The sequence below is a fragment of the Oncorhynchus mykiss genome, chromosome 9 (assembly GCF_013265735.2).
Source record: "Oncorhynchus mykiss isolate Arlee chromosome 9, USDA_OmykA_1.1, whole genome shotgun sequence".
Lineage (NCBI taxonomy): Eukaryota > Metazoa > Chordata > Actinopteri > Salmoniformes > Salmonidae > Oncorhynchus > Oncorhynchus mykiss.
In genome coordinates, this window is record NC_048573.1 from 8,244,251 (window position 1) to 8,268,944 (window position 24,694).

The following is a 24,694-nucleotide window of genomic DNA, read 5'->3' on the forward strand; positions in this document are numbered from 1 at the left end:
TTGTATTCAGCATTTCACTGTAAGGTCTACTACACCTGTTGTATTCAGCATTTCACTGTGAGGTCTACTACACCTGTTGTATTCAGCATTTCACTGTAAGGTCTACTACACCTGTTGTATTCAGCATTTCACTGTGAGGTCTACTACACCTGTTGTATTCAGCATTTCACTGTGAGGTCTACTACACCTGTTGTATTCAGCATTTCACTGTAAGGTCTACTACACCTGTTGTATTCAGCATTTCACTGTGAGGTCTACTACCCCTGTTGTATTCAGCATTTCACTGTAAGGTCTACTACACCTGTTGTATTCAGCATTTCACTGTAAGGTCTACTACACCTGTTGTATTCAGCATTTCACTGTAATGTCTGTGACTATCAAAGACGACGAGGTGCCCGATGAAGAGCTCCGTGGCTTGTCTCCGTGGGAAGTCTGGACTTTCCCGCCTGGCGGTACCATCTACGCGGCCTCTCAAGATCGATACTACCTTTCTGAACTGCCTATCATCCAAAACCGTGGAAAACCAATTGTCAAGATCCCTACATTTGTTTTGTTAAATTGTTTGTGGATTTAAAAGCAACTTAGATTCTAATTGTAATGAAAAGCACTTTTTAAAATGAATATGTTAATTATTTTTCTATGCCAGGGGTCATTTGCTGGGGTCATTTGGCTGGCCAATTACTGTTATCCAAAATTACAGGACCATCACAGCCCAACCCGATTCAGTCTGTTTTCTTCCCGTTTGTAAATGGATACGACTCTGTTGTTGAGCCTGGAATAGACTTAGTCTACCTGTACTGCCAGTGAGTGTGAGTAAATGGCTGTGTGTGTGTGTGTGTGTGTGTGTGTGTGTCCTAGTCAAAGCAGACTAGGCAGCTGCAGAGGTTGGTTTTATAGTTAACTTTCTCCACATTGTGTTACATTACAGCCTTATTCTAAACTGGATTAAATTGTTCCCCCCTCAATCTACACACATAATACCCCATAATGACCTGGCAAAAACAGGTTAAGACATTTTTGTAAATGTATTAAAAATAAAACTGAAATACCCCATTTTCATAAGTATTCAGTTATTGTCACGTCTCTCCAGAAATGAGAGATCGGGTTCAAGTCCAGGCTCTGGCTGGGCCACTCAAGGACCGAGACTTGTCCCGAAGCCACTCCTGCGTTGTCTTGGCTGTGTGCTTAGGATTGTTGTCCTGTTGGAAGGTGAACCGTCGCTCTAGTCTGAGGTCCTTAGCGCTCTGAAGCAGATTAATCAAGGATCTCTCTGTACTTTGCTTCGTTCATCTTTCCCTCAATCCTGACTAGTCTCCCAGTCCCTGCCGCTGAGAAACATCCCCACGGCATAATGTTGCCATCACCATGTTTCACCATAGGGATGATGCCAGGTGTGCCTTTCCACTTTGTCATTATGGGTTATTGTGTTATGCTGTAGATTGATTAGGGGGGGGGGATATTTAATCAATATTTTAGAATAAGGCTTTAACGTAACAAAATGCTGAAAAATAGAAGGGGTCTGAATACACTGTATATCTCTTTACCCCCAATAGGGAGTAGGTCTCGACTATCATTTCTGTTTGAAAAACTTTGCTCTCGTCTGGCCATCATGTCTCATATTAGAATAAGTAAACAAACAAAATGCCAAACAAATAACAGACTTAGCCCTATTACTTGACTCGTCAACCCCCCTTGATAAGGTTAAACATTTTCCCCCCAGAAACCCAATTCAACCACTGGAGAAATCCTCTCGCAAGGATCTCAAAACAGTTTCTAAACCACAATGAATTAAAAAAAACACAGACCTAGCCCTTGCTAATCTGGAAACGTTGGCGTATGTTGTGGTGGACTGTCATTACAATTACTTTGTGGAGATCTGGGAAAATTGTGTTTGTCGTGTAGCCACTGAATGGCTCTGAATTCACTGTCAGCATGCAGTCAAAACCACAACCCCTTTTGGAGCTAACTGGTGCTCTCAAATTGGATCCTGATGATGTCGACAGCTGATGGGAGTTGTATTGATAACAGTGACCATGGTTACGACAACACCAATATCCCATCATTATTCTGAGATACTCAATTGTTACTATAGTTAGATACATGCAGCTTATCTTCTGTCATAGCTTGTTGTCCTAGATGACTAAATAAAGTAGTGCTCATCAGAATAAATGTCTTCCATCAGTAGAAGGAACACATTAGTAATCTAGTTAACTCTCGGTTAAGTTGCGTTTTCTCCCCAGGCCCTAAACGAAACAGACAACAACAGTGGTAAGATAAATCCAGTGCAAAAATGGCATCAGTTCAACCAGTTAAGGAAATAAAAAAGCTTTCTCTGATAAAAATGAGACCAACTTGCAAAACAAGTGTTGAAGAGTACACACGTAGTCACATTTTCTCAAGCGACGCTGAAATAAATAATTTCCACTCCTGTTACCATGACAAAAACGTACATTTGTTGTATCATTTTACTGCAAGAAATGCATAATTCTGCACGAGTTAATATTGCTCTACATGTCATTCTTTTCAGTTAAAAACCAATTCTTATTTTCAATGACGGCCTACCGGGGAACAGTGGGTTAACTGGTCTAGGAACAGTGGGTTAACTGGTCTAGGAACAGTGGGTTAACTGGTCTAGGAACAGTGGGTTAACTGGTCTAGGAACAGTGGGTTAACTGCCTTGTTCAGGGGCAGAACAACAGATTTTTTTTTACCTTGTCAGCTCGGGGATTCAATCTAGCAACCTTTCGGTTACTGGCCCAACGCTCTAACCACTAGGCTACCTGCCAGCCCACATGTGAGAGGTTATACTCGGTGTTCATACTTCATTTCCTATTTAATTTAACCCATATGAAGTTCAAATTTGGAATAATAAATTTATTAAAATGACACAGGGATACTCATGAGGGATATCAAAGGTACAAGCATAAAGCTTATCCTGAATAAGACCTTAAGTGGGATATGAGCTAATACCCGCAATACTGTGGTCTTTGCTACACTTAGCTACCTAACATATTTTCTCAGAATGTAAGTTCTACTAAGTGGCTTGCTAGCTAGCTAATGGTCAATGAGAGAACAAGCTAACAAAAGTATAATTTCAGATTCAAAACTGACTCCAGCAACAGGCTCTGTGTTTCAGGAATTACTTTATGCTGTTTATAAAACCCTGTATTTCCACATTGACCTTCAAGCGATTTAAAACGTGAGCTCGTCCGACGACAGCTGCTCTCCATTGGTTGCTGAAAACTTAGCGAAGGGTCTATTACAAGCCAGGGTCATGTCATCTGATGTGAAGTGTTTCCCAAGCAGACTCACTGCAGCCACTAGCCCGTGTGTTATGTGATGCTGTGGAGGGGTCAGGGTTAGCCCTAAACTGAGTTTGTAGGTGAAAGGGCACGAATGGACGTGAAAAGACTCACACAGTAGGGATGGGCACAGTTAATCAAATATCCAGATATATCCAGACTGAGGTTAGTATTCAAATGCTTGTTCATTGTTGTACATCACTCATCTCATATGTATATACTGTACTTGATACCATCTACTGCATCTTGCCTATGCCGTTCGGTACCATCACTCATTCATATAGCTTTATGTACATATTCTTTATCCCTTAACACTTGTGATTATAAAAAAGGTAGCGGTTGTGGAATTGTTAGGTTAGATTACTCGTTGGTTATTACTGTCGGAACTAGAAGCACAAGCATTTCGCTACACTCGCATTAACATCTGCTAACCGTGTGTGTGACAAATAAAAAACTTGATTTGTTGGGGGGGGGCTATTTTGACAATAAAAAAGGTTTGATTTAACAACAGTACATTATTTCCCGCCACTTCAAAAAGCAATTACAGGCTCACACCGAACAGGGTTTCACCAAGACCTGACAAAGAACAACGCAAAACACTTCTGGTAACAGAATCTGTTCTATCAAGGTGAAAAATCAGACTTCTCTTTCTGTTGGCAACCTCTGCATGTGCATTTGCGTCATTCTGATTAGAGTCCAAGGCATGTTTTTTTTTTACATTTTTTTTAAAAACTATATACACACAAAAATATTATTCAAATGGTGAAATAATGACAAATGTCCATCCCCAACACACACACACACACACACAGTAAAGCAGGGATGGAAAAATAAAAACTGCTATTTATTACCTCAACTTACTGTTCAGTGTTAGCATAGTACAATTTCTAAACATGGTTGTAGTATCTCTCTCATGTCAGTCGCTCAATTAGCCTACGTCAGCAAACTGTTTTGATTGGTAAGTTAGTTTAGCGGCCTGCACTCTACACTTGAAGTAATCATTGTCGAATTACAATTGCACATTTTTTTTTAATAAACGTTTTTCGCTTTGTCATTATGGTGTATTGTGTGTAGACTGATGGGGGGGGGGGGGGATACTTTTAGAATAAGGCTGTAACGTAACAAAATGTGGGAAAAAGGGGAAGGGGTCTGAATACTTTCTGAATGTTACCGTACACCAGGTGCCCGACACTTAGGACCGTGTTTGACACGATGTCATAGCATGTGTCACACTGCAGGGCTCCAGTGTGTCCAACCTGTGAGCTCAGAGGGCCATCTCTAAATAGAGCCACAGCCAGAAAGAGAATAATCCCAAGTGTATGGGGAGGGGGGGACCCATTATGCAGCCTGATACAAAGCTTAAAACATTGCATCATTTTCCTCAGACATGATTGGCTAGAATCACTCACTTGTATAGATAGTGCCATTTGGAATACGCACTCTGTTCCCTATATAGAGCCAGAGGTCACGTTACAGTTCTGCAACCTCCGTTTTCAAAACAAACCATCAACAACAAAAAACCTGCGTTTTAAACCATTCAAACCTGCGTATTATAAGTTTGTTTTTTTTAAGTATTTTTTTGTAGGCTACAACTGAAAAAAAGTAGCAGAGAAGTCACGACAGTCATGCCCTTTTCGTGAATGGTCATCCGAGTAGATCAGCGCAACTGAAGCACAAAATTAATCTGATGCCGTGCTTGAAATACAAAAACGAAGCATTTTAGGTTCCGCATTTACAAAACTAAGCTAGATACAGTATCATATATATATATATGATTATTATATATAATATATATATATTAGTTCTCGTGAAAAACAATTCCTGCGTTAACGCAACCCCCCCCTGATAGAGCACTACTTTAGACCAAGGCCCACAATGCTCTGGTCAAAGGTAGTGCCCTAGATAAGGAATAGGGAGCCGTTTGAGACTGAAACTAAGTATCTACTCTGCCATTCTGGCTGCTCCCCAATTGATATCAATGGCTGCCCTGAGAAAACAAGCTTAGTTTGGTCATGACACTAAGAAGCTGATATGAGTTTCACTATTCGCACTTCGACCTTCGCAGACATCTGCATTCACTTTACCTTTGTGCTAGTCATCGCACCAACAATCAATAACACGCACGGAAAGAGCGACACACACGTTCAAATTCCACCCAGGAAGACATTACCTGTTTGGGTAACACACCCTGGATGCCAAGCCAATCACTGAGGGCTATGACTAAATGACAAATCATGTCCCCCGGAAACGACGAGAGAACCAGTGACACACACTGTTAATCTGTTTTTGTATAGCTACTATAAAAAAAGGCCAGATTCTAGCGTGCTAAACCCCTCCATGACCCCACCACCATCAGCCCAACTCCCTGGTTACGTCCCAAAAGACACCCGGCAACATCGCTCGTCCAAATATTTACACATCTAAAGTAACGGAAAGGAATTAAGAATTTGTGTGTATTGTGAAATTGTTAGATATTACTGCACTGTTGGAGCTAGAAAGAGAAGCATTTTCGCTACACCCGCAATGACATCTGCTAAATGTGTATGTGACCAATAAAATGTGATTTGATATACGGTGCACTACTTGCCAAAAGTCTTATCGACCCTCTGCACAAAAGCAGTACATTATAGAGGAAAGTGGCCATTGGGACAGACCCTGTAATATTGAGGACCTGGCTGTCCCTTCCATACTAAAATGCTGTGTGGTTCGTTTCAGACGTGGCCAACCGACGGCTCAAATTGAAAACCTCCTTCCTTCCTGGATGGAATTTGAACCTGTGTGTGCGCGGGCGAGCGAGCATGCTCGTGTTGAGTGAGTTCATCGGCTGAGCTGACAGCGCAGCTTCGTGCCATTTCCAGCCCAGGCAGCCAGTGTTCTCTGCAGCTCGAGTCACCTGAGCCAGGTGGGCCAGTGGGAGGGAGTGACATCACAACAGGGCAAGTCCCCACAACACCAGAAGCAGAAATCCAAGGACCAGGGCAGTATTCATCAGGCACCAAACAGAAGAAAACTGACTGAAAACAGGGAGGAATCTTTCTGGACTTCCCCTTTTCCATTAGGAAAAAAATAAAACGTTGTTGAAAATGGTGTACACTGATGAACATGACCCAGCTTAGCTTACTGGTTTAAACTAGCCTCTGAACACACAGCCAGGGGAACTGGAAGGCACAGGAAAAACAGACAACTGTTAATGCCAACAAAGTGGCTTGGTGTGTTATTATGGGATGTTATGACAACCTATAATAATAATAATAATAATAATGAATGAACATACTGTAATTTGATTATGACAGATAGCTAGTTAAAAATGGGTGGTAAAAGATCAATATTCAGTCATGATCAACCGTCTAGGACAATGGTCACAAAGTAAACAGCTAGCCTAGCTAGGAGGTTTACAACACAGCATTCCTATTAAGAGTTTCATCTAAAGAATATACATTGCAGTGACATATCAATACCCATAGAACTAGAATTACTATCAATAATTACATACACTACATGACTAAAAGTATGTGGACAAATGCTCGAAGATCGCATTCCAAAATCATGGACATTAATATGGAGTTGGTCTACTCTTTGCTACTTGAACAGCCTCCACCTCTTCTGGGAAGGCTTGATGTGGGGGACTTGCTCTCATTCAGCCGCAAGAGCATTCAGATTCATCCCAAAGATGTTTGATAGGGTTGAGGTCAGGGCTCTGTGCAGGCCAGTCAAGTTCTTCCACACTGATCTCGACAAACCATTCGTGTATGGACCTCGCTTTGTGAACGGAGGTATTGTCGTGCTAAAACAGGAAAGAGCCTCCCCCAAACGGTTGGAAGCACAGAATCATCTAGAATGTCATAAACGCTGTATTTCCCTTCACTGGAATTATGGGGCCGAGCCTAAACCGTGGAAACCTGTTTTATGAAGCTCCCAACTTTTAGTAATTGTGCTGACGTTGCTTCCAGAGGCAGTTTGGAACTCGGTAGTGAGTATTGTAACCAAGGACATCAGACGCTCCAGCACTCTGTGGTCCCGTTATGTGAGCTTGTGTGGTCTACCACTTCGCAGCTGAGCTGTTGTTGCTCCTAGACACTTACACTTCATAATAACAGCACTTAAAGTTGACCGGGGCAGCTCTAGCAGGGCAGAAATTTGACAAACTGACTTGTTGGAACGGTAGCATCCTATAATTGTGCCACGCTGAAAGTCAAAGAGCTCTCCAGTAAGGCCCTTCTACTGCCAATGTTTGTCTATGGAGATTTCATGGCTGTGTGCTCGATGTTATACACCTGTCAGCAACGGGTGTGGCTGAAATATCAAAATCTACTAATTTGAAGGGGTATCCACATACTAGTGTAGTTTGTTATTCTATTTCTGTGCCAGTACAAAAGGACATGAAATGACATATATATATATATATATATATACATACATACACACACACACACATATACACACACACACACACACACACATACATACATATACACATACATACATACCATACATATATATATATATATATATATATGTGTGTATCTCATTTCATGTCCTTTTGAACATCGAGCACACATATATATATATATATAGGAAATGACAATCTAAACAGCAACCTCAATTGGGTTTCAGGTTGGGAACACCAGAATGAGTGAGTGTAGGAGTTGGATACCAATTTGATTTCTCGGTTGATGGTAAAATAAAAACAAGTTTACATAGCCAAAACAATCAGTCTGGATCAATGCCAGTTGGCTTGGCTAGTCACAGAACCGCACTCACACAGTGCTGGTCACACGCAGTTCATTGCCAAGCAAGGAGCATAAAGAAACAAGCTACTGTGTTTGACGTTAGCTGGAGAGGATAGTTTGTTTTCTAGCTAAATGTTAGTTGACAAAAAAAAATGTAGTTAAGAGAGTTTTAGCACCGATTGTTCTGGGTAGATTGATAGCATTAGCAACAACAACAAAAAAATCTTACCTGGCCACCTGACGAATTTTCAATGACGGCCAACAATGGCGTCCTGGCCGACATTTTCAGGGATGTTGTAGAAAATAAGTGTCGAGAGGGAAGACGAATATAGTTTCAGGATCTTGTGTTCATTTAGCTAGCAGTGGTAAAACAAATAATAAAAATAAAATAAACACCGTCTACTAGCTATCTGTGTGTTAGACACACACACAGTGTGATCAACAAGTTGAGTCCTTCAGTCGTACATGTTTCCCATGTCAACACAGGGAAACGGGGGGGGGGGGGGGGGGGGGGTCCAGAGTTCAACCGTTTGAACCCCCTGGGTATTACTATTTCTACCGGTAAAACACGGCTAGCAGATAGGTCTCAGATGGCTCGCCACCAGCATTAGCTAGGAGTTGTCTAGCTAGACAACAACAGCTACAGTTCGCGTTAATAAAATGTTTAAAAAACAACACATTACCGTCGGCTAGTAGTGGCTACATATGAGGAAGCACACATCCTAAGTGAAAGTTTATCAGTGTCAAAGTCTACAGCCAGATTTTGTCCCATTCAATGACAACTAACGTTTAACGGAAATCTCACCAGGTAACGTTAATGGGGGGTGGGGGTTGTTGTTAAAAAATAAAAAACCCGAGGACTTCAACTTCAGGCCAAGTTAGCCCTACGCTCGACCCGACGTATATACCGTTAAATATATATATATATAAATAAAGCATTCGGGGCTAGCCAGCACCGTTGATTATAAAAATAGAAACTCGACGTTATTCTCCAATAGCCGGTTAACTAAACCACCACCTGGCCTAATGAAACGTTAGTGTGCTACTTAGCAAGGAAATCAGAAACGGTTGATTAGTCCATGTACACTTGTGGATAGTCAGCTAGTTATCTAGCAACTAAACAAAATCTACAACATATTTATAAATCCACGGAAATCGCTTCCCGTCTTCGTGATTTTAATAAAGGTCGTTTCAAATGCTGCACTGCAGCCCTGCGCGGTCCGATCCCTGAATACGGTGTTTATTTCCGTGAGAGCCGCTGAAGAAATCAAGTTGTTTAAAAAATAATAATAAATCGATTAAATTGGCAACAGGGTTTGAGTGTCAACGAACGAGCTGCGCCCGAGTGGCACTAGCAAATGGAGCCTAATGCACACAATCGAGCCCGATACCGGAAAAAGCCCGATACCGGAAAAAGCCCGAGCGAACAGGTTGTTACTAGTTACCACAGCCACAATGTCAAAATGGCTATCATAAAAATAAAAAATTATAACATTTTTTTTTTAAAGTCTTAAATGTAAGGTTTGCATAAGGTTAGCAGGGTGGTTCAGGCTAGGGTTAACGTTAGGCTTAAAATGGGATTTTAAGAAGATTCATTGTAGAAATGGGCGGGGTTTAGCCAGAATTGATGACTTTGTGGCTGTGGTTACAAGTGACGAACGAGCGAACATGGCCGCTTGAACCACGACTGGAGGAAGGGGCGGGGGGCGCTCTCTGACTTCGGGTAAACTCGGTATATTACGGAAAGTATACGCCGTACAGGTGTTGGATACAGCTGCAACCAGAATATTCACTTAATGTAGCGATGCCTTCAAATTGTGTAGGCAACGCAACGCACATTTATAAACCTTAATATCCCTGGTCTGTCATCAATGTTGAATACTTGAACTTACTCTGCGAACCATGCATACGAACCAATGTCTTGCAGGTGTTTTTACATACGTGCCAGATGATAGAATTGGTCTACTTCAGTCCATGCACTGTAAAAAGTCAGGCAAATAATACTGTCCTGTAGATTGTTTTACATTTCATCTGAAGGACCAACCACAGAGATAACCGGTAGAGTAAGTCTAAATGTAATTGTATTCAACATTCTGGCTCGTTAGGAAACTTTCCTTTTGCAGTGCCTCGTTTCAGACTGTATACCAATAATCAGTCTGATTTCTAAGAGTGGACCGCAGTAGGTTCTCTTCAAAATACAGATACCACTACTGTCATATAGCTAGCTAGCTACTCACCCATAGCTAAGAGATGTCTCCAAACAGACTTTCTCAATTCATCTGTCCTCAATTCCTTGCATCTCCCTCTACTCAACACTTTCTCGAAACCCATTGAAAAAAATGGCAGAGGGGAAGGAACTTGGACCACCTTCTACAAAGGAAAGATGAAAAACATGATAGCTATTGACTCGTCTCTCAGCAGAGGCCATTGTAATAGATCTATAGCCATCTCAAGTCTAGGCTACACGAATCAGCCTGCTATGAGTCATTCTCTTTAAGACTATACAAGGGAGTATCTTTTAGTATCTTTGTTTATTCAGCATGAATGTACAAAAATAAAAAATAAAATCTGCCTAAGAAATGAAAGCAACACCATTTTGAAACTAGATCCATACCAATAAACCTGACGATATATGTGTATTACAATGGCGAAAATGAAAAAAAAATTCATTCACAGAATTCTCAAAATTGTCATTCAAAAAAGAGCAATTGTCAAATAATTAAGCTTCAAAATGTTGATTTCATACATTGTGACATCATGAGAATGGTCACAAGTGTCCAGGTAAGCACAAGATTCCCCCACATCCTATTTATTGAATATAGTTTCTCAGCCCATATCGATATAGCGTTGAAACGGCCAATATCGGCTGATAAAAAAAAATCGGTCAGGCTCTAATTAGAATGCGAGTACCTGAGACACAGAACTTGGGTAGCTTTAAAAAACATAATTGGAACGTAGGAAAAAAAAAACGAATTCTTTATTTCTATGACTAAGTTTTAAAGTTTTTTTTATTTTTTATAGTCTACAACCTGCTTTCCCAGTCCGATTGAGTTATGGAATTCAATTGGAATGTGAGCAGAAACAAACTGGCAACCCGGCTTCAAATTATGCTTCAGTTCCACTCTGGTTAATGACCATCTAAAGTTAAAAAATATGAAATATAATAAGCAGCTTGTACACACGTCATACCTCTAGGCTGACCAAAATAATAATAATAAAAAACACTGCACTTGAAGTGTAAAAGGGTTCAGTCAAACCATAAATCCTCACTTTATAAACCCCAGGGTTGTATTCAATAGGAAGCAAACTGTCCGAAATAGAACAACTACCTTAAAATGTGTCCAATAAGGAACCCTCATTTTCTATTGCAGTTTTGCTACAGTGTGCACACCGATGAACACGACCCAGACGGCGTGAGTTCCAAAACGGCAACCCATTCCCTACATAGGGCTCTGGTCAAAAGCAGTGCACTACAGAAATATATATTTCCTGGAAAGTATACATGTTTTAATGTATAAATAACATCAGTCCTGATTATTCCCTCATCACACTGAGAGACATTTGAAAACAAACGACTAGCACTTCCTGTTTCTAATGACGTGAAAACGGCAGACTTTGAAGATCTGTGAGATTTCTCTAATACACCCATAGGGGCTGTGTGTGGGGCCAGAGCCCTGGTCCAAAGTAGTGCACTATATAGGGAATAGGGTGCCATTTAGGATTCCACTCATGTGGTTTATGTTGTGTTCATAACCAAGTGGGAAGTAAATAGCACGTGAATTAATCCAACTGGTTTGAACTTTGATTGGCTAATGGCAAACAAGCTGTGTCAACCACAAAACTATAAGTACTGTTATCATGCTCACAAACAAATTATAGTGGTAAAAAAAAACATGAATAGAAAGCTTTTTATGAATAATGTTTAGTTATTGCATTTAGCTGCCGAAATTGCGGTTATTGGGGTCATTTCCTTACTTAAAGGGAGGTCAGAATGTGGGAGAAGTCGGAGCTCAGGGATAATATACAAGTGTCCCACCAGTAATGACCTTTTGGAGAGGCATTCAAGTTTTCCCAGTTGTACGTGGTAAATTCCCAATTGGTTATGAACACAGCATTAGTTCTGGTCCAGCAGTTCAGTGACAGTCAGGGTCGTCAGGTCAGAATAGAAGTTCCCCTCGTTGTCGCCCCCTCCAAATACCAGCAGGGTTTTGGGGGTACGGTCGGAGTTTCGTTCTTTGCCGTCATCCTTGAATGAAAGGTTTTGATTGGCTAGCGCCATGGTGATGATGGAATGTCCAGCTCTGGGCACGGAGAGCTGTGGGTGGACCAGTTCAGTCCAGGTGTTGGTGTCTGCAACACACACACACAGTGTTTAGAGCCTGGTTCTGGAGGAGTGTGTGTGTGGCGAGAAGCAGGGTGTGTGTGTGTGTGTGTCTGACCTGTGTTGAAGGTAAAGGTGTCATTGAGGGCCTGGTTCCCGTTGTATCCCCCGTGGACCACAAACGTAGAGTCAGAGAGTAACACACAACCATGCCAGCTGTAACACACACATCCATGTAACATGACCTGCTCTGTTACAACTTTCATAGTGAGGAGCAGCAGTATCCAAAAGCAGAAAACATTTATGAAGACAAAGCATTGTATCGATTACAGGTTCTCCCTTATATAATAAGAGAGCGATTCAAACGGCACTTCCTGGGTTAAAAAGGTTCAATTTACATTAAAGGATGGATAAAAGATGGCTGTCTGAATTATGAGACTCATTGAGTCTTTAAACTGTTTCTGTAACCTACATTCGTGTGTATTAGTTAGTCCTACCTGCGAGGAGAGGGAGGTGATCCGTTGGTCTGAACAGACGAAAACTCCATCAGTCCTGATGAAAACAATCCATTCACTTTAGTCAGGGTTCGTCCATTCAGCAACACTTGCCACTGTTTTCCAGGGAGTGTTGGGATCCATAAATCAATAAAGATACAGTGACTAATATTAAATAAACCGTGACTAATAATTAAATAAACAAAGACAATCTCATTTAAAATGTTAGTCCTCCAATGACTTCCCTCTAATAACTAACCGGCCAATTGTATCGCAGACCGTCAGACAATCTGGAGGGCCATGAAGAGTAAACTGAATGGCAGTTAGGGAGGAGGTCTCACCACACACAGACCTACTGGACAAACAAGCCTGTGTCTCTTACCCAGGTCAAGCATGTACATGTCGTTGAAACAGAGTGGAGTGTCCCAGCCTCCGAACACATAGATCTTCCCCTGGACAACGCAGGCCGAGTGACTGGAGAGAGAGAGGGGGAGAGAGAGAGAGAGAGGGGGGGAGGGAGAGAGGGGGGGAGAGAGAGAGGGGGGGAGAGAGAGAGGTCATCCCATGTCCACTACTACTATTATTATTGCTGTTGGTCACACCATTTATTTATATATAAATATATATTTTTCGATATGTATACTTTGACAATGTAAGTAATAATGAACTTGCCATGTCAATGTGAGAGAGAGAGAGAGAGTTAGAGAGCGTTAGAGGGAGAGAAAAGAGTGAACCCTCCCCCAAAAGACTGATCTGGTAATCCTCTGATCTGAACTATAGAAGTTATTTGTACAGCTAATCTGCGCTTTAACTTGCTAAAAATCAACCCAGGTATTAGCTGCCAGTCTGTTTGTGCCATCGTACCTACTTCCTATTGTCATGTTTGGTTTGACAATAGGCAATGGATTTTGACAAGAGACCAAACAGATCTGAGCCCAGGCTACCCATGTGGATGTGAACTAAGAGTTAGAAAGAGGAGCGCTCTTTCTAACTAATGGTCTGAAGCGTTTTCGGTTTGGATCCGTCCATCTCACCCTGAGCGGGGGGCGGGCTTGTCGCCTGTGACGATGGGCTGGTACCAAATGGAGAGATGTGGGTCAAAGATGTAGAGGGAGTCACTGCAGCCGTCGGGTTCAGGGTGAGGGCGAGGGAACACCCCTCCCAGGACAAATAGTTCACCCCGAAACATGCTGCAGCTGTGATAGGCTAATGGAGGTACTTTTCCCTGGGCCTGGAGAGGAGAGGGAGAAGGGGGGGGTGGAGAGAAGGAGAGGAGGGTAGAAAGATCATTCATGTTATTACATTTGCACAGATGCAAGCTTACACCTATCCAGTCCCAGATTATTAGGTGTATGTGTCCAGTCTCACCTCCACTGTGCTCCACTTCCAGCTCTGTGTGTCTAGGATGTGAACGTCGTTGAACCACTTTTTGTTCTTAGAACCCCCGAACACAAAGATTCTTTTGGAATCAGGGTCGTAGGTCGCTGTATGGCCAATCCGGGCCTCGGGGGTGGGGCCTTCTGCCAGCGTCTCCGCGGGAACCCATGACATGTCCTCTGAAGGGTCGACAAAAAAAAGGAAGTGAGGGTGTCAAGTGAACCAATTAAAAACGAAGATCCAAAAGTACAAGAAAAACACAGCTGGCTAAAGTGCCTTCAGAAAGTAACCACACCCCCCTGACATTTTTCACATGTTGTGTTACGACGTGGGATTAAAATGGATTTAATTGTAATTTGTCAACAATCTACACAAAATACTCTTGTCAGTGAAAGAAATTCAAACATCTAAAAAAATGTATATACAATGATTAATAAAAACACAAATAGCTCTTGAATAGATACGTATTCAACCACCCAGATCAAAACATGATATAATCATCTTTTACACCTGTGAATCGTTTTAGGGAGAGCTTTGCTCAATATTGGGTCATTATTTATTTATTTTTAAACTTAAAATACTGTCAAGTGGGTTGTTGATCATTATTATACAGCTATTATTAAGTCTTGCTATAGAATTAAGCCGATTTAATTCAAAACTGTAACTAGTCCACTCTGGAACATTCAATGTCGTCTTGATAAGCAACTCCAGTGTATATTTGGCCTTGTGTTTTAGGTTATTGTCCTGCTGAAGGGTGAATGTCTCCCAGTGTCTGTTGGAAAGCAGACTGAACCAGGTTTTCCTCTAGGATGTTGTTGCCTGTGCTAAACAGTTTCTTCTTATCCTAAAAATAAAAAAAACTCCCTAGTCCTTGCCGATCACAAGCATTCCCATAACATGATGCAGCCACCACCAAGCTTGAAAATATGAAGTGGTACTCAATGATGTGTTGTCCTGGATTTTCCCAGAAGATAATGCTTTGTATTCTGGACAATAAGTACGTTTCTTTGCCACATTCTTGGCAATATTACTTTAGTGCCTTATTGCAAACAGGATGTATGTTTAGGAATACAGGCTTGTGTACAGGCTTCCTCCTGTTCACCCTGTCAATTAGGTTAGTATTGTGTAGTAACTACAAGGTTGTTGATCCATCCTCAGTGTTTAATGGCTGTGATAGGAGAGAACTAACTGTTTAACAGTCACCATTGGCCTCATGGTGAAATCACTGAGTGGTTTCCTTCCTCTCTGGCAAATTAGTTATGAAGGACGCCTGTATCCTTGTAGTGACTGGGTGTATTGATACACCATCCAAAGTGTAATGACTAACATCACCATGCTCAAAGGGATATTCTATGTCTGCTTTTAATTTTTTTTAGCCATCTACAAGATTGGATGCCCTTCGTTGCGAGGCATTGGGAAAACCTCCCTGGTCTTTGTGGTTGCATCTGTGTTTGAAATTCACTGCTTGACTGAGGAACCTTGTGTGGGGTACAGAGATGAGGTCGTCATTAAAAAAATCATGTTAAACCCCATTACTGCACATAGAGTGAGTCCATCCAACTTGTGAAGCACATTTGTACTCTATTTAGGCCATAACAGGGGTAGAATACTTAGACATTTCAGCTTTTCACACATGTTTTTAAACAAATTTCTAAACAACTAAATTCTACTTTGATATTATGGGGAATTGGGTGTAGATCGGTGACACAAAATCTAAACGTAAATCACATTTAAATTCAGGCTGCAACAACAAAACAAGGAAATGGTAAAGGGCTGTGAACACTTCCTGAAGGCCTTGTACCCTCCATTACGGCTCTGTTATTGGTATCGACAGGGGGCTATATACACCCTCCATTACGGCTCTGTTATTGGTATCGACAGGGGGCTATATACACCATCCATTACGGCTCTGTTATTGGTATCGACAGGGGGCTATATACACCCTCCATTACGGCTCTGTTATTGGTATCGACAGGGGGCTATATACACCCTCCATTACGGCTCTGTTATTGGTATTGACAGGGGGCTATATACACCATCCATTACGGCTCTGTTATTGGTATCGACAGGGGGCTATATACACCCTCCATTACGGCTCTGTTATTGGTATCGACAGGGGGCTACATACACCATCCATTACGGCTCTGTTATTGGTATCGACAGGGGGCTATATACACCATCCATTACGGCTCTGTTATTGGTATCGACAGGGGGCTATATACACCATCTATTACGGCTCTGTTATTGGTATCGACAGGGGGCTACAGACACCATCTATTACGACTCTGATATTGGTATTGAGGTGAGGATATATAGTTGAAGTCGGAAGTTTACATACACTTAGGTTGGAGTCATTAAAACTTGTTTTTCAACCACTCCACAAATTTCTTGTTAATTAACAAACTATAGTTTTGTCAAGTCGGTTAGGACATCTACTTTGTGCATGACACAAGTAATTTTTCCAACAATTGTTTACAGACAGATAATTTCACTGTATCACAATTCTAGTGGGTCAGAAGTGTACATACATTAAGTTGACTGCCTTTAAACAGCTTGGAAAATTCCAGACAGTGATGTCATGGCTTTAGAAGCTTCTGATAGGCTGATTGACATAATTTGAGTCAATTGGACGTTACCCGTGGATGTATTTCAAGGCCTACCTTCAAACTCAGTGCCTCTTTGCTTGACATCAAGGGAAAATCAAAAGAAATCAGTAAAGACCTAAAAAAAAAAAAAAATTGTAGACCTTCACAAGTCTGGTTCATCCTTGGGAGCAATTTCCAAACGGCTGCAGGTACCACGTTCATCTGTACAAACAATAGTACGCAAGTATAAACACCATGGGACCACGAAGCCATCATACCGCTCAGGAAGGAGACACGTTCTGTCTCCTAGAGATGAACGTACTTTGGTGCGAAAGGTGCAAATCAATCCCAGAACAACAGCAAAGGACCTTGTGAAGATGCTGGAGGAAATATAGATACTTTTGTACCTATCCACATTAAAATGAGTCCTATATCAACATAACCTGAAAGGCCGCTCAGCAAGGACGAAGCCACGGTTTGCAACTGAACATGGGGACAAAGATCGTACTTTTTGGAGAAATGTCCTCTGGTTTGATGAAACAAAAATAGAACTGTTTGGTCATAATGACCACTTATGTTTGAAGGAAAAAGGGGGAGGCTTGTAAGCTGAAGAACACCATCCCAACCGTGAAGCACGGGGGTGGCAGCATCATGTTGTGGGGTGCTTTGCTGCAGGGGGGACTGGTGCACTTCACAAAATAGATGGCTTCATGAGGTAGGAAAATGATGTGAGTAAATTGAAGCAACAGCTCAAGACATCAGCCAGGAAGTTTAAGCTTGGACGCAAATGGGTCTTCCAAATGGACAATGACCCCAAGCATACTTCCAAAGTTGTGGCAAAATGGCTTAAGGACAACAAAGTCCAGGTATTGGAGTGGCCATCACAAAGCCTTGACCTCAATCCAATAGAAAATGTGTGGGTAGAACTGAAAAAGCGTGTGCGAGCAAGGAGGCCTACAAACCTGACTCAGTTTCACCAGCTCTGTCAGGAGGAATGGGCCAAAATTCACCCAACTTATTGTGGGAAGCTTGTGGAAGGCTACCCGAAACATTTGACCCAAGTTAAACAATTTAAAGGCAATGCTACCAAATACTAATTGAGTGTATGTCATCTTCTGACCCACTGGGAATGCGATGAAAGAAATAAAAGCTGAAATAAATCACTCTTGACTATTATTCTGACATTTCACAATCTCAAAATAAAGTTGTGATCCTAACAGACTTAAGACAGGGAATTTTTACTAGGGTTAAAAGTCGAGGAATTGTGAAAAACTGAGTTTTTAAATGTATTTGGCTAATGTGTATTTTAACTTCAACTGTATATCCCTGTCTTAAGGTAAACTTACCAGTGCACAGCTTCCACATGGGGTCCTTGCAGAACTGCATCCTGGATCCCTGCCCTCCAATCAGAATGGCTGTCTGGGGGTCGATGGGGCACAGGCTCTGACCCCAGCGACCCGACGGGTTGACCAATGGGGCTGCATCGATGAGGAGGCACCAGGGTCAATACACTGGTTGGCAGTCTACACACAATAATCTATCCTTTCCACACACACACACACGTTAACTCACCAGTCGGTGTAGTGGGTGTCTTGGCCGGTCTACCTTTGCCCCTCTGTGGAGGAGTGTTCTGAGGGGTGAGAGCCGCACCTTCCTGACCCTCACTCTGGAGGAACAGTCTGGTCTGACCTCCTCTGCTCTGACCTCTGACCTTTCTGAGGGGGGTTGACTTCTCTGAAAATGACGACACCACGTCGATGGGACACGTGTTCTCCTTCCCTCGGTTCTCTTCCTCGTTGTCTTCCCCCGTTTGTCCCCTCTTTCTCTTCCCCTCCCTAACAGGGGAAGGGGCCACAGCACTCTGGAATAGAAGAGGAGAGGGAGGAAAGAGGGGGAGGAAAGAGGGGGAGGAGAAAGGACAGAATGGAAGAAGTCATTACTGAGTCAGTTTAACGTTGCCACAAACAGGGTGAACTGCAGAAACTTTGGACGTGTGCCCAATATTGCAGGCTACTTCATGCAATTCCGACTCTACCTTTGAGTGACATAAATTTAATAGAACGAGGTTCTAAAGTAACAATGGGATCATCTCTTTTGAATTTCAAGATGGCGTCCTCTCCTTTCCCCAACATTCATTTGTGTAGAAGAACTTCCCCAGAGTCATGTTTAACTGCTCCCCAAAGGGCTGCCCATTTTAGTTCTTAAACTCTAGCACACTACACACCTTCATCCACTCATCATCATCAAACCTTTACATCGTGGACTCGGGTGTTTTAGCGCCAGGGAAACAACTACAATATGTACCCTTTAAGAAACACTTGCCCTAGAAGGACTGTGACGAGCCAGGCGTGTGGATCTCACCTCTGGGGTGTATTCCTTCATGGACAGGGTGAGGTCAAGGTTCATCATATCCCCTTTGGCCTGTAGGACAAACAGAGTCAAGTCCATCGTTGTTTGGATCGTCTCAAATGTAATACATAGTTGTGTATATCTGCGTGCTCTGGTTTAGAGATGGTATTCCTGCCACTCTATAAATACAGATAAATAATTCCTGATTTAATGTATCTAACCATCCCACTTTCTCCATCTCTATAGATACCATAGTAGTTTAGGCAGTACTCCTCAGAGGTGCGTTCAACACATAGTCCATTAGTTATTTTGTTAGCTGTGACTGTTAACGTTAGCGAACAGTCGGAGAAGGTAGCGAACATCGAACGTAAGTGTCAGTTTAAACTGCCGCTTAACAATAAATCAACCGGGTGTAGAATTTACACTGAACAAAAATATAAAGGCAACATGTAAAGTGTTGGTCCCATGTTTCATGAGCTGAAATACATTTTTTTTAAATCCCAGAAATGTTGTTTACATCCCTGTTAGTGAGCATTTCTCCTTTTCCAAGATAATCCATCCACCTCAGTTGTGGCATATCAAGAAGCTGATTAAACAGCATGATCATTACACAGGTGCACCTTGTGCTGGGGACAATAGAAGGCCACTAAAATGTGCAGTTTTGTCACATAACACAATGCCATAGATGTCTCAATTTGAGGGAGCTGGCAATTGGCATGCTGACTGCAGGAATGTCTACCAGAGTTGTTGCCAGAGAATTGAATGTTAATTTCTCTACTATAAACTGCCTCCAACATCGTTTCAGAGAATTTGGCAGTACGTCCAACCAGCCTCACAACCGCAGACCACGTGTAACCACGCCAACCCAGGACCTCGACAACCAGCTTCTCCACCGGTGGGATCATAGACCAACCCACTTGGCAGTCAGGCCCAGCCAATGTAGAGCCAGGCCCAGCCAATGTAGAGCCAGGCCCAGCCAATCAGAATAACTTTCTCCCCACAAGGTCTTTATTTCAGACAGAAATAGTCCTCATACTCCTGAAATAGACTGTGGGGAAAAACATATTCTGATTGGCTGGGCCTGGCTCTACATTGGCTGGGCCTGACTGCCAAGTGGGTTGGTCTATGATCCCACCGGTGGTTAAGCACCCCTGCCCAGTCATGTGAAATCTATAGATTAAGGCCAAATGAAATTATTTCAAATCGACCGATTTCCTGCTATATGAACTGTAACTAAAATATTTTAAATTGTTGTGTTTATATCTTTGTTCATTATATAGGAATTGCTAAGTCATTTTTTAGATTGAAGTCGCTAAAAGCCACAGTAATCCTGACAAAAAGCCGTTTGAGGTTTCCCTAACACTTTGGAACGTTTATTCAATTCGTTGTTGTTACTCTGGCAACATGTTCGCCGCAAACAGAAGCCTTGTTGAACTCGCCTCCGGTGTCCTCCTTCCAAGCTGACAGTCAACAACTCCCTCTGTCCCATCCATCCATCCACTCACCAGGTGTCCTCCTTCCAAGCGGACAGTCAACAACTCCCTCAGTCCCATCCATCCACTCACCAGGTGTTCTCCTTCCAAGCGGACAGTCAACATCACTCCCTCAGTCCCATCCATCCATCCACTCACCAGGTGTCCTCCTTCCAAGCTGACGGTTAACATCACTCCCTCAGTCCCATCCATCCATCCACTCACCAGGTGTCCTCCTTCCAAGCTGACGGTTAACATCACTCCCTCAGTCCCATCCATCCATCCATCCACTCACCAGGTGTCCTCCTTCCAAGCTGACGGTTAACATCACTCCCTCAGTCCCATCCATCCATCCACTCACCAGGTGTCCTCCTTCCAAGCTGACAGTCAACATCACTCCCTCTGTCCAGCTCTCCTCTTCCCATTGCTCCCATGTTAAACACCTGAACCAGGAACAAGATAATGTGACAATCACACTACAACACTTGACATCCCACTATTACCTTATAAAGACAGTGGTTCTCAATACTGGACCTGGAGATACAAAGGATGCACATTTCAGTTTTTTTTCCATGCAAAATAAACTTTAACTTTGGACAAGTCAGTCAGTCAGTGTGTGTGTGTGCTTTCTTGTGGGACATTCCAAAAATATCCTTCCGTGTAATTGTCTACATCATAGCTCGCTGCGCCACGTTCAGTAAGCAAATGTTGTGGAACGTTTTCAGATAGCAATGTCACGAATAGAATGATTTCTTGTGCTACATGTCAGGGAGGCATTTTTGTTCTTCATGACATTTCCTCGACGTTGTGTTTTTCTGAACGTGTCCTGGCCCTGGAAATACAGGAACGTACCTATTATAAGGTGTCAGTTTTCCTATGGTGATTGGAACTCTGTCGGCGTCGTTGAGTTCTGCGTTGACGCAGATCCTGTCTCCCCATCGCCCCCTGGAAAACAGCACCACCTGCTGGGAACTCGGTGGTACTGCAACGGAAACCTGGGCTAACCCGTTTGCACTGTAAAGGAGAGTTAAATATGAACTACTTAACGCTCACTACCTGTTACTTAACTAGTTAGCTGGTGCAAAAACATACTTACACTTGAGTTACTTTATATCATGCATTTTCCTACATGTTGACAAGACTTCATGTGTTGGGGGTAACAATACCAGAATCTAGCGTTGACTGCGGCACCATGCGTGATTATGGAAGTTTGTGATAGCATAGCTAGCTAGCTAAATGCATTTAGAAAAACCATGCAACTCACACATTAGTGTTATCGATTAACAAACACAAATAATTTGAAAAGGCGATACATTTACGATAAATAGCCATCTAGTATCGAATAAGATACATAAAACTCTCGTTACACGGTTGGCTAGTTAACGTTAGATAATTTACCATAGGAGCTTTAGGGGCGCATCATTCACTCCCAAAACAACGTAGACCCCAAAATCATCCATTTGCGTTGTCCTTCTCCTCCCGAAGCAAGCTTGATATTTGGAGATAGAAATAAACTCAAACCATTAAGCTAATTTGATTAATTCTCAAAAATAGTGGAGATTCTAATCAAATATCTCCCTGTCTAACTTCTCATCTCCCGCCACCGTAGTGCATAAAATACAAAAACCCGCGCCACTTCTCGAAGTTTGACACCTTCCGTGTAAGCCAATCAGACGGCTGGGTTCAGCAGCGTCGGATGAAGACATGGTCTCCCTGGCCACTGAGGCGGGATATTCAGATTCCTGTGTTCAAGAACATTGAACGGTCTCCAAATTAAAGAACTGTTCAGAATGTCAAGTTCTCCTCTTGAAACTGTAACTGTTATGGTTGGTTGAGTTATATCCTTAAGTCTATAAATTATATTCAGTTAGTAAATTGAAGAATAAGACTTTGTTCTTTAACTAACTTTCATAGTTAGATTTAAAAAAAATACAACAAATAAGTAGACTCTAAAGTGTAATTTTATGATCGGATTTCCTCTCTCCACTTTTTGGAAGTTAACACAGACAAAAAAACAGACATCTAAAACCAAAATCGTATAATTTTGTAATAATGACATATAATAATGAGTAGCTATTCGGGCTCCCGAGTGGCGCAGTGGTCTAAGGCATTGCATCTCAGTGTCAGAGGTCTCACTACAGTCCCTGGATTGAATCCAAGCAGTATCACATCCGGCTGTGATTGGGAGTCCCATAGGGCGGAGCACAATTGGCCCAGTGTCGTCTGGGTTTGGCTTGGGTAGGCCATCATTGTAAATAAGAATTTGTTCTTAACTGACTTGCCTAGTTAAATAAATAAAAAAGTGATTTAGTATGCAAGGTGAGTTGTAGATCACTCAGTCTGACAGCAGTCTTCTGTCGTGTTGCCCTAAGCTATATAGCCCGGGCTGCCTGTGAGGGCAGTTTGCGCCAGGTGAAAAACGATTGCATACGTTTTGGAACCAGGCTGCCTTCCTGGAGTGAGCGACGGCGAAGTCGGCTCAAAACACAAGCAACATAGGTTAAGCACGTGGAGCCTAATGAGTAGGATTCTCGGTTCTCATGCAAAATAAGCTGTGTTTCCATTAACTTGTACAGTGATTTTTTTTTGTTGTCGACATTTAGAAAATTCATATAGAAAATAGATACGGCAACTGTCTACTTACAGTGCATTTCCATTTAACTATCTTGTGTCGATAAAAACAGCTGGATGTAATGACGTCACATTAACAACAAAACAAACCCGTAGCAAGGTTTCCATTCAATTTGAGACAGTTTTCATGCGAATATATACATTTAAAAAATCTGCATGAGATAATATGCGCATTTTCCCACCAGAGATGTTTGAATCAAACTTTTTTTAAATGTTTTTATTTTTTATTATTTTTTATTATTTTTATTAATAACAAATTAATACATAAAGCACATGAGGGAACACAAGCATACATAGATTACAAACAATAGACAATCGAGCTGGGGGGTACAATATCACATTACAATTACACAAGGACCTTAAGGGACATGTATATACTTACAATTCTAACAGCTTTTTTGTTAGTAGAGCATTTAACCGTCTTAAAATACAGTTCCATTTCTTTTTGTAGGGTACGAAAATGTGGTTTTCTGTTTGTAAATTTACATTTGTGTATATGAAATTTGGCCAAAAGTCTTTCTGGGTAAATCTCTAAGAGTCATTATAGCTGTGAGTCTTTCTGGGTAAGTCTCTAAGAGCTTTGCACACCTGGATTGTACAATATTTGCTCATTATTCTTTTTAAAATTCTTCACGCTCTGTCTAGTTGGTTGTTGATCATCGCTAGAGAGCCATTTTCAGTTCTTGCCATAGAGTTTCAAACCGATTTAAGTCAAAACTGTAACTAGGCCACTCGGGAACATTCAATGTCGTCTTGGTAAGCATCTCCAGTGTATATTTGGCCTTGTGTTTTAGGTTATTGTCCTGCTGAAGGGTGAATTTGTCTCCCAGTGTCTGTTGGAAAGCAGACTGAACCAGGTTTCCTCTGGTACTCAATGATGTGTTGTGTTCGATTTACCCCAAAGATAATGCTTTGTATTCAGGACAAAAAAGTACATTTATTTTGCAACATTTTTTAATAGCAGTATTACTTTAGTGCCTTATTGCAAACAGGATGCATGTTTTGGAATATTTGTGTTCTGCACAGGCTTCCATCTTTTCACTCAGTCATTGTGGGGCTTGCACAGCAAGAGACCCAATCTTAGATATTCAACATAATACTACTTATTATTCTTTAGCTCGCTACAGCTACACCGCTTAAGCTAGAAACGCTGTTCAAACTTCAAAACTTGCCGAAATGGTCTCACTCGAGTTGCTTGTATACAACTTTTTGACATCTGTTATAATGTTTTACGTTTTACATTTGTTTGTCCGTCCTCTTTTACGGCATTTCTTCTACATTCTAAGGCTCCCCATTGTGACATCATCACTCTCAACCAACAGTGAAAACATGCAACTTTTGACACAAATCAGCTAATTATTCCACTTTGCAACTACTTAGACAAACAGTTCAAGCATTCGTCTACTTCTCAGCATTTGGGGAAAAAAGTTACA

The 24,694-nt window shown here is 41.9% G+C and overlaps 2 protein-coding genes across 5 annotated transcripts in view; both read right to left on the minus strand.

Moving 5' to 3' along the window:
* LOC118936684 (serine/threonine-protein kinase MARK1-like) overlaps positions 1 to 9,559 on the minus strand; it is a gene marked incomplete at its 3' end in the record, with an annotated part of 32,279 nt that extends 22,720 nt beyond the window's left edge. The window contains 1 exon segment of the mRNA XM_036987246.1: positions 8,262 to 9,559. Within this exon segment, the coding sequence (XP_036843141.1) occupies positions 8,262 to 8,315 (54 nt within the window).
* A 985-nt stretch (positions 9,560 to 10,544) lies between these two features.
* On the minus strand, positions 10,545 to 22,348 carry krcp (kelch repeat-containing protein). Of its 4 annotated transcripts, XM_036987229.1 has the most exons (12): positions 22,029 to 22,347; positions 21,483 to 21,644; positions 20,992 to 21,073; positions 19,171 to 19,230; positions 18,382 to 18,670; positions 18,156 to 18,287; positions 14,216 to 14,403; positions 13,882 to 14,078; positions 13,230 to 13,321; positions 12,851 to 12,905; positions 12,472 to 12,569; positions 10,545 to 12,382 (listed from the first exon to the last, which is right to left on the minus strand). In XM_036987229.1, exons 1-12 carry the CDS (start codon positions 22,088 to 22,090, stop codon positions 12,147 to 12,149), a joined length of 1,653 nt encoding a protein of 550 aa, XP_036843124.1. In that variant the 5' UTR covers positions 22,091 to 22,347; the 3' UTR covers positions 10,545 to 12,146. The 4 variants fall into 4 exon arrangements, with proteins under 4 accessions (XP_036843124.1, XP_036843125.1, XP_036843126.1 ...); XM_036987230.1 differs by lacking the exon at positions 19,171 to 19,230 and having other exon boundaries at positions 22,029 to 22,348; XM_036987231.1 differs by lacking the exons at positions 20,992 to 21,073; positions 21,483 to 21,644; positions 22,029 to 22,347 and adding an exon at positions 20,790 to 20,858.
* Positions 22,349 to 24,694: the final 2,346 nt, after the last annotated feature.